This window comes from Pezoporus flaviventris, unplaced genomic scaffold (genome assembly GCF_033815535.1).
Source record: "Pezoporus flaviventris isolate CSIRO_AGI_PZ_B2104156 unplaced genomic scaffold, CSIRO_AGI_Pfla_v1 ptg000108l, whole genome shotgun sequence".
Classification (NCBI taxonomy): Eukaryota; Metazoa; Chordata; class Aves; order Psittaciformes; family Psittacidae; genus Pezoporus; species Pezoporus flaviventris.
The window spans coordinates 1-16,121 of record NW_026892656.1 but is presented as its reverse complement, the minus strand read 5'-3'; the positions used below and the strand labels follow the sequence as shown (position 1 = coordinate 16,121).

Genomic DNA, 16,121 nt, shown 5'->3' with positions numbered 1-16,121 from the left:
TCGGCCATTTAAAGCTGCTGGGGCCAGCCACTGGAAAGGACACCCTCTGACACCTTCTTCCTGCTCACACATGGTTCTTTTAGCATGAAACCACATCTGGTTACCTGCTTAAGGAGGAGAGAAGCAGGCAGCAGTCAAGCAGTGATGGGGCTGGTGCGTTCTCAACCAGTACTGGCACAGCCCATGGTTTGCCCCAAGCAATGAGGCAGCGTAACAGCCTCAGAGGCACTCAAGAGAGGGTTAGCAGCCTACCTCTCTCTGATTTCCACGTCTTCCGCCTCGCACTCCTGGGAGGTACTCTCCTTCTCTGGCCCCATGGTGCAGACCTCAGGAGCATGGGGCACTGGCTGCCCCTCCTCTGTGTGCTGGCTGTGTGGATACTCGTGGCCCTCGCACTCCTCCTCTGAATCTGAGGAGGAGCTCTCCTCGGAGCTGGAGTCATCGCTGGATGTCGTCTCGTACCTGGGGGAAGGTTGGGTAGGGGCAGGCTGTTTGCTCAGTGGCTTTCAGCAGTGGTTGGTAGCCACTTGCGCTGGTGCAAGTTGAAAAACATCTTGCCAAGGTTTAGTCCTGCTGTTTTCTACTCAAGAGACCTTTTCTACTTACGAACTCAGTGTCAGTGCCAGCTAACACTGATTTTTGCGTGCACAGTGTGTAGTGAGAGAACAACCTTTTTTAAACAGAACTCGTAACATTCTGTCTAACCTCGCCTTAGCTCCAAAATAATACTATGTTCAGAGTAATTGCTTTTCACCTTACTAGGCAGATATAAGCAGGAAAGCTAACAAACCTATCTAAAGGTAACAGCCACAATTTTAACATGTTTTCCTGTGACAATCTAAAACACGTTGGTATTTTAGGTCAATGTAAGTGATCTGGACAATGCTGATTCTAATGAATTGTCTTACATCACCAACCTCAGCAGCTGATGAGTTAATGAACTAAGCTTATTCTTCTCATGTACAACTGTGATTTATATGAGTGATAACATTCCCCTATTTTAAGTATATTAAATAAGATAATTTTCCATAGTGTTTTCTGTATTTATATAGCAAAGTTTCTGTATTTGTGTAGCATAGTTTCTGTATTTATCTAGCGGAAATCTAGAAAAGGCAGAAGCTATCCATATGATCCTGGGTTCCTCCTATCGTTCCCACTGTGAAAAGGCTACAGATATTCTGGAAGCATGACTCTTACCCGCCATTAATGCCGACGAACTGCAGGTTCTTCTTGGTGTTGCTCAAATCTTTCTCCCCGTCCCTTTTCTTCATGATAGATTTGAGTGTGTTTTCATTATTAGTACATACTGTTGAAAAGGGAGACAAAGCACATATATCAGTACAAATCTGTAGCTGGCTTTGACTGCAGCAGCATTACACAAACAAACAGGTTTCTGTTTAATTTATGAACTGAAGCTGGGGTTTCTGATCTTTTTATACATGCAGTCATGTTGTGAGATGCACATTAGAAATACAGAAGAATGCTTCCAAAACTAACTCCAGAAATAGAAAACTAGTCTTCCAACAGCTGCTAATCTTTATGCTTTAGAAAACTCTGAGAAAACACGTTTGTTTTGTGGGTTTGGGTTTTTTTCTTTGTTATCTGTGAAAGACTTCTAATGTTGAAATGGGTTACTCTGCTCTGTTAAAATCTTAATTCTTGGTGTCACATGACAGCAGCTCATTGCCAGAACTAACGCATTAGTACACAGTATATTTAACAACAACCTACTCAACAGCATGGGAAGGTTCAATTAAGACTGGTCTTTTAGACTTTAGTATTCACTGAAACAACTGTTAAACCAATTTTTAAGCATCAGAAATGTATAACATTCATATGAATTTAAGTTTTAAAAAATTATTAACCCTTTCTCTCTCAGTATAGTTTTCTCATGAAGACAGTAAATGGCATTTCACTGATGTGCTACAATCTGCCATTTAAAAACTAACCAGGGTCCTGCACTGTGAATTTCCCCATAGCCACATCTTTCCCTGATTTCACAATTTTGAGAAACCTGAAAACCATTTTTATCTGTATTTCATACTCAAACTCCATCAGCATGATGAAAGGCGAATGCCAGCCAGTTATTACCATAGAGGCCAGAGGCAAGCTGGTCATCGGTCAGGTTAATTGGAGCGAGAGTTTTGTCCTGAGAAGAAAAGGACTTCCTCCCACGAACAGCCTCCACCAGGGGAGTCTTCCTTTCCTCCTGTGTGGGTACAGTGTCCTGCTCCAACTTCAGTGATCGCAAACTGGAAGTTAAGTGGGAGTTTGCAAGTTGCCCGTGAGGGATGTATTCCAAAGTAGCACCTGCCAGGGAAGGCATCACGAAGGAGTCAGACCAAAACATATCCGTCAATGCTGTAATAACAGGAGTAATAAACAAACTGGAAAGAAAAGGCAACATTTGTACTTTACAATACTCTTTTCTGAGGATCCAATAGGAAAAGGGTGTGATCGCCTTCAGAAAATAAGAAAAAAAACCTGTGAGTTTTTCTTTCCATGAAAACATACAATACAAGGAAAAACTGTAACTATACTTGTTTTAAAACGGATGAAAGGAATGGTCTTTCCTTTTCCTTCTCTTTTGGTTTGTTCAGTGACCCCAGGTCCTGCCACCCTGGCTCATTACGGACTCACTGACATGCCTGAAGAGCATGTTCATGGGCTCCGCAGGTTCCTTCTGCCAAGCACTTTTCACCTCACTTGTTTTTAAGAAACTGCATTTCCCATGAGAGCAGAAACTTTTCAGGAAACTTTCCTTTTTTGCCAGCATTCAACTAATTCTGAAAGTTACACACTTTATTCAGTTACTGAGACAACTGCAATAAACTACCACCCACTGCATTTTTTTTTCTTTCTTTTCTCCTTTTTCCCTTTTTTACAGGATTGTACTGAGGTAGTAGTTGTTTTTAAATCAAATTCCAGTGTTTGGGTTATTTTTTCTTTTCTCCTTTAGTGGTGTCCACTCATTTCTTCCCACTGTATGTTTAAAAAGCGGTGCTAATTACGCACAGATTTTTACATTCCCCTGGAGTTCCTCCAGCTGTGCTATTACAACTGCTTTACAAAGCTGCACAAACACTTCTGTTTGTGGTACACAGTAGGTTTTTTTTTTCCACACACACCTTTTCCTCAAGTGCTAGCATTTCAAGGATAAAAAAGATAATGTTTAAATATAAACACTATCACTTCTTTCTTTCTTAACCCACATCCATTTCCAAGTCGCCTTCTCCAGCAATGAGATCTATTGCTCACTTCCACCATTGCTTATAGCTTCTCCAAGCTACAGGGGGAAGCCGCCTCCTGGGAAAGGCACACAGCAGGGTACTGACAGACACGTCACTATAGATATAGCCAAAACCCTCCTCTCAAGGAAGCAGGGGATGAAGGCAGCAGCCACTCTCATCCTCCCATGCAGAAGCAACCCCTCTAGAAAAAACCTGGGATGAAACATGCACCCCTGGAAATTAAGAGAGAAGTCCTGCCCTCGCTTCCCCATCTCTCCTTGCTTCACAGCAGTGACCGATTTCAGTCAGGTCTCTTCATAACAGAGAGCGCCCTCCCTCATCCGCCAGCCAAGGAGAAGAGGGCTGCCAAGGTGATGGAGTGCCGAGCCAAGAACAATGATTTTTAAACTCAGCTGAAAAACAAGGAAACTGCCTCTCCCGCCACTTGCTTGAAGTGGTGACAGCTACAATTAAAGAGTACCAAATGGAGTAACTGCTTCCAATTGCAGCTGGTGGTGGCTGCCTCAGCTGGTTTTACCAGGTCACCCCCCCTATTCCTGCCTTGCCACTGAGGACATGGGGAGAGAGTGGAGGAAACCTGCTCTGGAGGAGCAGAGACATACCAAGCCACCAAAGCTGCCTGGGTTTACGGTCAGGTTTGCAGTCTGCCTGTCCTCTGCCAGGCATCACAGCCCTCCTCCGAAGGAGCTGCAATAACCACAGTGTGCCCTGGGGTCAGGAATGGCATTGTGTGAGGCAGCACTGTGGGCAGCCAGGAGGGCTGTGGCAGGGCAGAGCAGCAGTCCTGCCTCACATGAACTGACAGTACCTTGGTGAGACCCATCATCCCCTGCCTTCAGCAATGCTCAGCCACCAAGAGCCAGAGTCTGAAACTCCTCAGGTGTCTTCCTTCTGCCCTGGGACACAGCTGGGGAGGGAGCTGCAAGGTAGGACAAAGGAAAGAGCAGCAGGCTTTTCTTCCCTGCCTCACACCTCTCTCCTAGCTAAACCTGCCACCAATGTGAGAAGATGCCATCTCAATAGGTTGTCTCTCCTGGTTCATCCAACACAGAGTTCAGGGTCTGGGGAACGTGGTCCATGCCTTCAAACAAAGAAGAAAAGGCATACCATCCTCAGCCCTCAGAACCTGACAGAAGAGGATAACTCCTCTTGTCAGGGCTTGAGAACCAGCACACAACAAACAATTGTGCCTTAGACAAACTGGCCAGTACACTCATTCTCCCAGTACAGCTGTTAGATACTCACACTTGCTGTAATACAGCACCTGAGGTTCAAGGAAAGACAACTTTGGTCCCAACACAGCATTAATGCCACAAGCTGTAATTAGCATTTAACATTAGTTCTCAGGCATTCCCTTTTACAGACAGTCAACATAAAGATGCTTGGGGAGCAGCAACCTACTGCAAATCACTTGGAAAAGTGGATGAAGAAAGCAGCTGAGCTACCCAACACTATGTTCAGTTACTGAACAAGTACATCAGCTGCTGCCCAAACCAAAAAGCTGGAGGAGCCAAGTCCTCTCATCCTTCGACAAGGCTGCTATCAGGGCTGAGGTGCTGCCCGCTTCTCAAGTGCGGAAATGAAACCCTGGCTGAAGATCACCGCCAGCCTACACAGACCTTAAATAGTCTCTTCATCTCACCTCACACAGATCTCAAGTATGCTTGCACAGGATCCTTCTCCATGACACAAGGTCACGGGGCAAAACACCAACAGTAAATCAGCCAACAGGTTCAGCACTTAGCCAGCCACTGCCTCTAAACAGGGCCACTCAGGTAGACTCACCCTGCTGATTTTTGTTAGTTTACTGCTGCAGGCAAATAATGCAGACTTCTAAGTATTGATACAGTGTAGTTTAGCACAATGTGGAGCTGCAGAATTTCTACGTGTTTTGCAATATAATAGGGGATCTTGGAAAAGTTCATTAGTAATTTAGAAGCAGGAGTAAACAAAAAACTTACAGACTTAACTGTTCATAAATCCTTATGCAGAAAGCTACTTTCATCAATTTCAGAGTGAAACAAGTGACTGGAGCATCTTCAGTAGCTTAGCCCCAGTGGCTTGAGGGAAGGAGAGCATCTGGGTTTAATTTTTTTAGAAGGAAGCTCCTCTCCTAAATTCCTTGTGTTTCTTTTGAAACCTCACTGATTTAAAACAGGGTGACAGCAAAACTAGTATATATCAGCAGCAGATTACTCATGCCATTTGTGGCACCTATTAAATCCATTCATTGTTATTAAGATGCTATTACTCTTCCCAACCGCAGACCTTCCCTCCCACTTATGAGCACATGAGTAGTCATGTAAATTCACTGGGCAAGTTTTAAACAGTATTTTATTCCCTTGAATTTCTGATGAACCTGTGATAACAGAAGTCTGGCCTTTTTTACCTGCTTTTGAAAAATTCCATAAACCTGATAGAAGCAAACCTAAGCATACTGTAAAAATGATTTAGCTTGACAATACTTTTAAACCACTGGAGACAGGCAAGTGCAAACAATGCCAGAGGAATTATATACCATCAGGATGAGAACCTAGCTCTCTGGCTGGAACATCACAGGCTTCTAGCTAAAAAAAGGGCACAAGATTGCTACCCACGTGCTAGCTACACAAAGATTTTTAACCTCTTGATCAATGCAAGCATTTATTTGCACAATATAACAGCAAATGATACAGCTTATACACTCCTTATTAAAGACAGTGCATCAATGTTGTCTGGAGCATACCCAGCAAGGAGTACTTATTCCACATTGAATGATTTCTTCATGGTAGCAACAAGCTCCCTAGAAACTGCTGTAATTGAAGAACACAAACTGTTCTTCATTGGTCTTAAATCTTACTAAGTTGCTTTATCCTTAAAAACTTATCTTCTTCATCTAAATAATTTTTAATCCACTTTCCATTTGGTCTACACATCAGAAGTATTGAAGGAAAAAAAACCAACATTCTACCAAGGTAAATAAAAAGGCAGCAATGAGCAAACATGTTAAGTTTAAACATTTACAACAATTGATATTAACCCATCCACCTGAGAAATGTGTCACCTGTAGAAGACTAAGCATCGTTTCATTTTCAGACGTACTTTTGAACAATTCCAGGTCAGAAGACAGTGAATTTAAAATTTCAGAAAAAAAATTTGCCACATAAAAACCCCTTATATGATAAGCTGACAGAAGCCAGATTCACCTAGGGCCCAGACGTACATAAATGTTTCAACAACCATTTGGCTCCAGGGAAAATGCTCCTTCTAGCAGGACGACTCCTTTAATCAGATTGCAAGAATAATCTTAATTTTCACTCTTTCTTTAACCAGTTTCTTTGTGTTGAGAAGCTGCTTTCCATCCCCAAACTAGCTTGTGAAGCCAGTTTATTGAAACTGGAAGTCAAAACTAATTCCTCTAATTGAACAAGACTGAATAAAAAAAATTACACTTCTGTGAAGCACTTAATCATCTTACTTATGAAATGCTCTCCTTTCCAAGACAACTGCGTGTGAAGCTCAGTGAAAGCCATCCTTAATTTCCCTGATGAGTGGTAAATCAAAGCAACTCATGGTGCTGGGCAGGGCAGGAAGGTCATCTCAGAGCTTTTCTTTCTTTCTCATTTACGAGGAGTTGATCTCAACTGATGCTTAGCTGTTGCTGCAATACAACAACACTTCCATTGAAAAATGGGAATCTCCTGCCATGAAATATTCATAGATGTGCCTGTTACCATGGGAGTTGAACTCTGAAAAAAGCTCAGTGCCTCTGTGCCATAGCACTGGGAAAGAACTGGGGTTTTACCAAAGCCACTTTAACAGAGAGGCTAGCAGGCTGCAGCTCACCACTCTAAGCACCAACAGACTTGAAAGAAAAAATGATTTAAACTGTGGCAAATGATGCTCTTTATTAACCAAAGCAGAAGTGAGGAGATAGGAGGCACTCCATATAATGCTGCCACAAAATGAAAGCAGCAAATATTGTAATATTGATAATAGTAATAAGCTTGTGTTAACACATGGAAGGTATGTCAAACCTTTTTGAATAGGTTTATGGAGTTTCACTTCAATAATATCTTTATAGAACAATTACTGAAGAGGATTCTGCTTCTCTTTTGATATAACTGGATGGGTATTTAAAACGGAACACCCCCTTCTCCCCCAAACACCTCTGCTCCTAATACAGAGGTTGCTGCCTTTTGTGAATGACAGAGGCATTTGAGCTTTATAAGTTGTCACAAATAGCAGGTCAACAAATACCACCTGCCATTAGAAAAACAGAGATGAGGCACTGTATTCTTTGATGCCAGTCAGACATGTACATGAACAAATCTGGCACACAGATGGGACCATCTGTATGACCGTTCTGCATCAGGCACTACCTCCCAGGAAGTATGAAAAATGCTTCACATATACCAGTCACTAATGGATCCTGTTTGTTACACAAACAAGCACATCTGTACAGAAACTTAACCTGGTGATTAAAGCATACACCTGGGCAGAGCTGAAGCTGAGGGCTTCATTCACCTGCCTGGATGTAGACAACCAGTGTGATTTCTAGCAGCCCAGAGCTCTACAGCGTCCACCACCTCAAACAGCACTGGCACTGAGTATCAGGCAAGCCTCAACTCTGAAGAGGCACTAACATGGTCCATGTTGCCAGGTGAGGGGCTGCCAACCCACCAAACAGTCTTTGAGAGAAGAGTGTACAAACTTCATAAAATAGAAGAGCTCTGAAATAAAAAAGAGCTTTCTCAAATTCCCTGCTAGTTTTGCATTATGAGTGACAACACAGAGAGACACAACCATGGCCACAAAATCTCATTAGTCCCACACACCAACACTGCACAACCAGGGGCTCCTGGGACGACCATGATTCCTTTGGTCAGTCCATTGTCCCTCAGCCTGCCATCCCAGATGGAAAACTGAAAACCCAGAAAGATCTTTCCACCACATAGCACATCATGTTTTCCTAACCTATGAGACTTTCCTACACCACTTGCTTCCCACTTCCTTTCACTCCCTCAAGTATTAACTCAAGAAGTTGCCTCCTTCCTTATGATGATTAGTGTAATGCTTCCACTGGGGTGCTCAGTCAGGATTGCGCCAAAAGTGACTGTAAAACTGATACTCCAAAGATCTCTGAGGCCAAATATCCATGCGTTTTCAGGTCAAACATGCTCAGGTAATTTTTCAGGGCAACAGCAGAGGAGTTGCTTTTAAACACCACCCTTGCAAACTCCTTGCCTATGAAAGGCATCCATCTACAAGACTTGTGAAAAGTCCATGTAAGTAAAACCCCTACCAGTGACATTAGGGCTCTGTCTCATACTTTGCAAAACATATCACATGTGCACTCAGCTGTAACTTTATGAAACTTCCCAAAAATTCTGTAACGGTAAATGAAGACTCTGAATACACTCGCCTCTCTTAGTCCTCCTATATGCTGTCTGGTCTAAAAACAAAGATCGGTTAGCATCTAGGTTTGTTGCCCATCCATACAATCCAGCTGGACACAGACAGGATGCCAGTGCCGGCAAACATGAGTTTGCAGAGTGGAAACTGACCTATCTTACAAGCAGGGTTGATTTCCCTGACATCACTAGGGCTTCTGAGAGACAGTGCTTATGTAAATAGGAGTTGCTTGGTTACCTAAGTGAAGGTGTTTTATTTTTCAACAAGCAATATACTCATTGCTGATGGACCCAGCACAGAGATCATCTCAGAGGTCCACTTGGCTTGCACCTACGGATGTCAGCAACAGAGCCTATCCACATCCTATGCAGCAGGCTGCGGTTCTCATGCCTTTGTCTCCATCACCTGCCACAAGCTGTACTGGGGCTGCGAGACAGCCCTGCAGCATGCCTCCATCTCCTCAGCACAGGCAGCAATCTAAATCTGTAAAGCTGAGAGCATGACTGATGTGCTACCTCGAGTATCAGAAGCAGTATGGACCACTAACCTTTTAACACAGCAAACTGGTACCCAAATCACATGCCTCCAAGCCAACTCAGGTATTTTTGCCCTTAAATGACCTGACCTATAAGAGGCACTTCCTAAGGGTGCTCTTTGAACAAAATATTAAAGACAACACTTCTGCTGCCAATCTGAAACCAGACACGTCTGCCTCTATTTTCAGCCTGTTTTTCTAAGAAATCGAGGCCTGTGTGAGGTCATGTTTCTTTCATTAACTTAAACCCAATTGCTCATTTTAACCATACCAGAGCTATCATGAGGCACTGATCCATGGAATAAAAGGGCTTTATTAGTTCAAGTGCTTACAGACTTATTCGGTTAGTGCTTCATTCAGCAAACATCTTTCTACAGAATAAAAGTAACACATCGTCTGTAAAACCACAGGAACAGGCAGCAGGACCAGCAGATAAATGCAGTAAAGACAATAATTTTGACATTCATAGAAAGAGAAGGAGAAACACTGCATGCTTATGACCTCCTTCCCACTCCAGTTCTCTATGGGTCTAAACTGTTATAGCCCAGAGCTTGATTTATGCACACAGTCCTGGCATGCAGTTCTCACCAGGGCCTAAAAATAAAGATTTTACACTCAGCATCCACAGCTAAAGAGAACGGCATTACAAATTAAAATTATTCTAGAATAATTTTATCAAGAATGTGAAATCTGAATCCGAGTAAGAATGTTTTTATAAAATATGATCCGCTGCTCCACCTGTGTCTAAATACTTCAAGATCTCTAGACTACACATTTGATACTGTGTAGTAAAAGCAGGGAAAGGAATTAAGGATTTACAGCTAGTAAAAAAATATGGTTGACTGTTTTTAAGGACATTTCTGGTGTCCGCTAGATACTCTTTATTATTATAGTATCATTACTTGTGACAAGCCCAAAATACGAAGTGCATACCAGAAAGATAATAATATTGCATACATAGTATCACATTGCATGTATGCAGACAGGATGTCATCTGTTTTCTTTATCACTACATAAATGTTCCTTATTACTTTACTACAGGAAGCTAAACTTTTTACTTCAGCTTATTTAATGGATGGTTCCATTTAGGGCATGAACATTGAAAAGAATCAGATTTACCAAACTGCCTTTTAACAAAACCAGGTAAAATTTAAGACCATAAACAATCTGCAAGAGCTTTCATATAGCAGTTCATTAGCAAATAATATTATCATGACATTAAATGGTATTTACTCAGGATTTTTTTTCCCAATTCAGCATCCAAGACACAGATGAATTTGCGTTTTTCACATTTCCTTAATCTCTTGTTTCAGTCACTGTATGGCAGGACCAAGAAGCCAAGTATCTAACAGTCACCGCTAGAGCATTACATATTGGTGTGCAGTAAGCCAATATTTCTACATTTAACAGTAAAGTGCTTGGATTCACCAATAAGGTATTAGAAAACATTGCCAAGTTTTGAACTAGACTATCGGATACCCAAAATTAATAGTAATTAAAAAAAAAAAAAAGTAAGCAACTTTACCCCAGGGAATAAAGAAATTCCTCAAATCAATTGTATAAAAATTAGTAAAGTTAATAAATAAATGCAAGGAGTATTTAAATCTCAATTCTTGACTTTTCTGAGTGTCACCAAAACCTCCAGCAATAATTACAGCTCATGCCTTTCAAACATGAGGCTGTAATTAGGCATTAGGACAGTTATTGGAACAGAAAAGATGCAAGATGTGGTTTCTGTGAAGTGCTCTGGAGTTGAGTATTATAAAGCAATCAGACTTGCTGGAATGGGGAAAGCACTCCACAGGTCTCTGGCACAAGGAATGAAGGCAGTGGAAGAAACATTACAAGACCCAGGGAAATGTCTGTGGAAACAAGTCAGTTTGATAGAGATGCTGAATGTGACTTTCAACTCTTGTCGAATCTGACACTGTAGATTTAAAAATTGCATGCCAAGTTTAAAGGAAGGAAAAAATTCCAAACCAACAGGCATTAACCTTCAATATTCTTGAAGTAATAAGTGAAGTCAACACCTTGCACAGTGGTCAGACCTTGCATACTTTTAGATACCTCTCTTGCACAGTCAGAGCCATCATCATCATCATCAGGTCCCTCAGTCTGCTGGACTGGGAGAGATTAAATCACCTGTGTTTTCCTCAGTTACCAGTGGTTTGCTGGACACAATACCCAAACAGACACATTCAGCAATGACGTTATGTTCTGCATTTCACTAGGGATGATCACATACCTGCTTTGGGTCTAAACGCGATCCGAGGAGGTGACTGACCTCTGGATCCGTCAAGGAGCTGACTGGGCAGCGAGCTTACCTGACGTGGTGCTTCTCTCCATGCACTGCTTCTGAAGGTCCAGGCTCCGCAGCTCCTCTGTGCTGGCATATTTCATGACAGAGTTGATGGAGCTGAGGGTGCTGATGAGCTGCGAATTGAGAGATCCAATCTGAGAGTGGGGCTCACCAAAGGCTTCTGCCAATTCACTGTAATTTTCAGCAAGCAGCATCTGCTGTTCCTGCAGCAGCTTCTGCACACGCTCAATGTAGTGATCCAAGCCTGTCCTCAGCTCAGGTGGAGGCAGAGGGCTTTCCAACAGACCACTCACCGGCTCGCATACAGACTCCCCACCAACTCCAATGCTCCTGGTGCCAGGCGGCACAACTGGCAATGGAGGGGGTCCGCAGGCAATGCTCCTCATTTTAAGACCAACCAAGTAGTTCTCATGAATGTTTATCTGCCCAACACCACAGTCTTTGGTTTTTACTGCACAGGGCTTTTCAGAGCCAGGATGGCTAGAGAGCAAGGTGCCCACTCCAATCGAACGTGTTTTAGCAGATGCTTGTATGTCCTTCACCCGGCCATCTCCTACTGCCACGCTCCGTGTCTCCATGCTCTCTGTGTTGGTCTGTTTATCACAGTTGCTCAGAGCAGTGTTTGTCCCACAGTCCGCCAGGGAGGCTACCTCCGTGCTGGTGCACCGGCTCACCATCTCCAAAGCAGTGCTGGTTTCTTGGCTAGCCATAGAAGGCACGGCCATCACTGTTGCCTCCATGCTGAGCACAGCCTCTGTGGCTGTTTCACGGGACACGTGCTCCTTGGGGGTGCAAACCATCACGTCCACTGAGCAATCCCCGCAGCCCACAGACATCACCGCTGTGGCTGCCTGTGCCACACAGTGGGGACCCAGCATGGCTGCCAGCTCCTCTGTGTTGATGCCAGCCTCACAAACACTTGTCTCTACACCCACCGCCTTATGGCACAGCTCAAGGAGGTTCCCTGTGCCCTGGTCTCTCACCTCTGCCCTCTCCACACCAGCCACCGGCTCATCAGGAGCTCAGGGCCCGCAGCCACGCTCTGCACAGCAGGTCTGCAGGAGGTGCCAACGCTGATCATCTGAAGGTGGTTTCCCACTGATGAATCGGCAAAGTCCACGTGGTCTCCCGCCATTTGGTCTCTTGTTTGTACAATGGCCTCCACCACCCTGCTGATGACATGGGGCTGAGCTGTCACGGCTTTATCCACTTTTTTCCTAGACCCAGCCGCCTGCAGCTCCTGTTTCAATTTGGTCATTTCTCTGTCATGGGTTGTTTCCTTTAACTGAACCTCTAGCCTGTATATCTTCTCCTTAAGGGCTTCGATGGTCTGCTGCTGAAGCTCTATCTCCTTCTCAACCTCCGTAGACAAGCCAAGCATACCCTCCGTCACCCCAACACCATACTCTCTCATTTCTTTCTCTGTCCCCACAGCTACTTCTTTGTGTTGCCTTGCAGATCTGCTGTATATAACCACATCATTCATGTTCTCATCAGCACCTACAGCAACAGATCGGGCTTCTTTTGTGAGGGTTTCTCTGTTAACCTGAAAGGTTGCTGGACTTTCATAGTTGCTATCCTGTATTTTTTTCTCCAGAGCTTGCATCTCAGCAGTCAGCTGTCTGAACTCCTCTATCCTTTGAGAGCTCTGCTCCACACTCTCCACCTCTTCCTCACAATCTATATACAGTTCTCCACCTCTTCTCACCTGAGACATGTGTTCCCACTGCTCTGCATTTCCTGCACTGTAGGATCGCTTTCTGAAACCGTATGTGTCATTCTGAGTGGCTTTCCTGTGATTTTTGAGTTCAGCCATCATGTGCCTCTTCTCTTCCTGTAACACTGAAATTTTGACCTGCAGTACAGGAATGGTCTTGACTTGCTCCTCAAGCTCCTTGAGACGCTTGAGAGCAACTGCCATTTGCTCCCTGATGTGCTGCAGATGCACTGGGCTCACGTTGGTGACCGGCGTGGATATTCCTGAGCTCATGGGGCTGTGACGAATCGAACTGCCCAATGAGGAGCTGAAGCAGGCACCGTAGTCACCATTCCCCTGATACCCATTCTGCAACTGCTGAGACATGTGACCATACCCACTGGATCCCACAAAAGAGGGGAGAGAGCTTGTGGAGCCCATGCCTCCAAAGCTGGAAAGCCGGGGCCTGCGGACATCTCCAGGTATGACCTGCATCATCCTCTCCTGTTCAAGTCTCCTCCGTGTTTCCATGAGCGTTTTTGTTACAAGGAGGTTATGCCGAGGAGGCTGGGGGGAGGGAGGAGGAAGCTGCTTAATATCGGGAACAGTTAAGTAGGAAGGAGATGCTTCAAAGGAAACTGAGGGTCTTGCAGAGAGAGACAAGGTCACTTGACGCTTCACTGTCAAACAAGACTGCTTATTCTCATCACTATTTGATGAAGAAAGAGACTCCGTGGAGGTCCAGCCACTGTACTGGCTACCAGAGTTCTTGGTACCTGCCAAGGCTGGTATGGCTTTCCTCTTCTTCCCGGATGTTTAGTTTCTTAATGGTATTCCCCCTTTTGTATATCATCCACATACTTCAGAAAATCCAAGTCTAGCTGGTAACCGTAAGGTGTTTCCACAAAATAGGGGGTCCTTCCGCTCTTTTTCATCTTCTCCATTTATAACAACTTCCTCTTTTTCTGGAAAAGAAGAAATAAAAATCAGCATTGGGAAAGAAACTATGTATCAGTAAACTGCATGCTGAAATACAAGCGCAGAAAGATGGGCGCTCACAGGCAGCTGGAAGCAGAAACTGCTGCTGCAGCTCAGCAAGCTGACCAACTTTCTGCTGACACTAAATCCTGATCAACTTAAAAAGTTAATCAGTAGGTTTTCAAATGCTGAGAAGCACATACACACATAAATGTGTCCACAAGAATACATGGAGAACTGTTAGCAAAGGGGCACAAAAGTGGCACATCTAGTAGCTCAAAGCTGTCCTTCCCTGAGTATTTCCACTCTTCAGCGTCACACCAAGCTTTCATACACGCTATGCCGGGACATGACGACCACAGGATTACAGCGAACCGCACGGATCATGCGGACACCAAGTTCTCCAGAGGGTGCACTGGAGCACCCGAGGGGAACTCCTACTCTGCTCCTTATGCAACCGATGCCTTAGAATGTATACAGCTCTGCAGCTGATTTATGGCGCTGGGAAGTGCTGCTGCAGGAGCAGCGATGCCAATCTGCTCTCACCCGAGCTCACGTTACTTCCACCAGTGCCTCTGTCCCTGTCATTTTTAACTGCAGGAAGCCCCCAGCCCCAAGAGAGGCAGCGGATCCCCTTCCAGCGGGGTTCCAAATCCCCCCCTGCGGAAGGAGACTGTCGCTGCGCATCTGAGGAAGACCCGCATGCCCTCCAGACGCGGCACTCGCCTCTCCGCACAGCAATCTGAGCAAAACTCCACCGGATCCGCTGGGCTCCCTTGGGCTGAGTATTTATAAACAGCGCTGCTATACAATCCGCTCCTACCGTCCCACATATAAAGGAAGGAAAAGAAACCCAACTGTTGCGAGTTATGAGCTGGAAGAATAATAAAAGCCAGCTTTCCGGTTACCTGAATTAGCCACATGCCTCTACCCCCACACTGCAAATTTTCCAGCCACGTATGGCTGCTCCAGCTTCATGTGTCACCCGCCGAAGCCCTGCCTCCCGCCCGGCTTTCTCCTTCACCCCATAAGGAACTGCTGTCCGCACCCGCGCAGCCCCGCCCGGCCGGCCGCGCACCTCCGACACACTGACCGACCGATAGCCGTCAGTCCATCCGCTTCCCCGGGCCGCTGCCCCCGGCCCGGCCCGGCCCGGCAGCCGGGCGCTGCTGGCTGCTGCCGTGGCTGGAAGTGAACTTAGCTCTCCGTTTCGTTTTTCAAAGGCGAGTCTGGAACCCGCTCCTCTTAAAGGAATACAAGCCTCGGGAGAGCCGGGAAATGGGGCGGCGGGGGGGGGAGGGGGGGGAGAGGGAGGGAGGGAGGGAGAGGGATGGGGAGGGAGAGGGAGAGAGAAGGGAGGGAGGGAGGGAGAGGGGGAGAGTAGGGAGGGAGAGAGAGGGATGGGGAGGGAGAGGGGGAGAGGGAGGGAGAAAGAGGGATGGGGAGGGAGAGGGGGAGAGGGAGGGAGGAGAGGGGGAAAGGGAGGGGGAGAGGGAGGGGGAGGGGGGAGAGGGAGGGGAGGGGGAGGGGGAGAGAGAGGGAGAGGGGGAGAGGGAGGGGGAGGGAGAGAGAGAGAGAGGGGGAGAGAGAGGGAGAGGGGAGAGGGAGGGAGGGGGGGAGAGGGGGGAGGGAGAGGGGAAAGGGAGGGGAGAGGGGGGAGACGGGAGGGGAGAGGGAGAGGGAGGGGAAGGAGAAGGAGAGGGAGAAGAAGAGGGAGAGGAGAGAGAGAGAAAGAGAAACTCTCGATTTACTGCAACTACAGGAAGTGACTTAATGTTGTTCTGAAAAGTTTCAGGAGAAGGGGGGAAAAAAAGCTCCTGTTTTTCCAGTTTCCTTGGCATGCTTAAGAAAAGCTTTGTCTGCAGACAGTATAAATGCTTTCGATGGTGATCCTTTATGCTTTTGGCTACCACAGGACACCCGGAGCCAGGTAGCTAGAAGGAGGAA

The 16,121-nt window shown here is 45.5% G+C and overlaps 1 protein-coding gene across 1 annotated transcript in view; it reads right to left on the bottom strand.

The window, feature by feature from the left end:
• Nucleotides 1-15,233, bottom strand: part of KANK1 (KN motif and ankyrin repeat domains 1) — a 28,583-nt gene extending 13,350 nt beyond the window's left edge. Inside the window, 6 exon segments of the mRNA XM_061477775.1 lie at nt 253-462; nt 1,198-1,306; nt 2,092-2,310; nt 11,505-12,497; nt 12,500-14,161; nt 15,083-15,233. Of these exon segments, the coding sequence (XP_061333759.1) occupies nt 253-462; nt 1,198-1,306; nt 2,092-2,310; nt 11,505-12,497; nt 12,500-13,727 (2,759 nt within the window). The 5' untranslated portion in view covers nt 13,728-14,161; nt 15,083-15,233.
• Between the last annotated feature and the right edge of the window lie 888 nt (nt 15,234-16,121).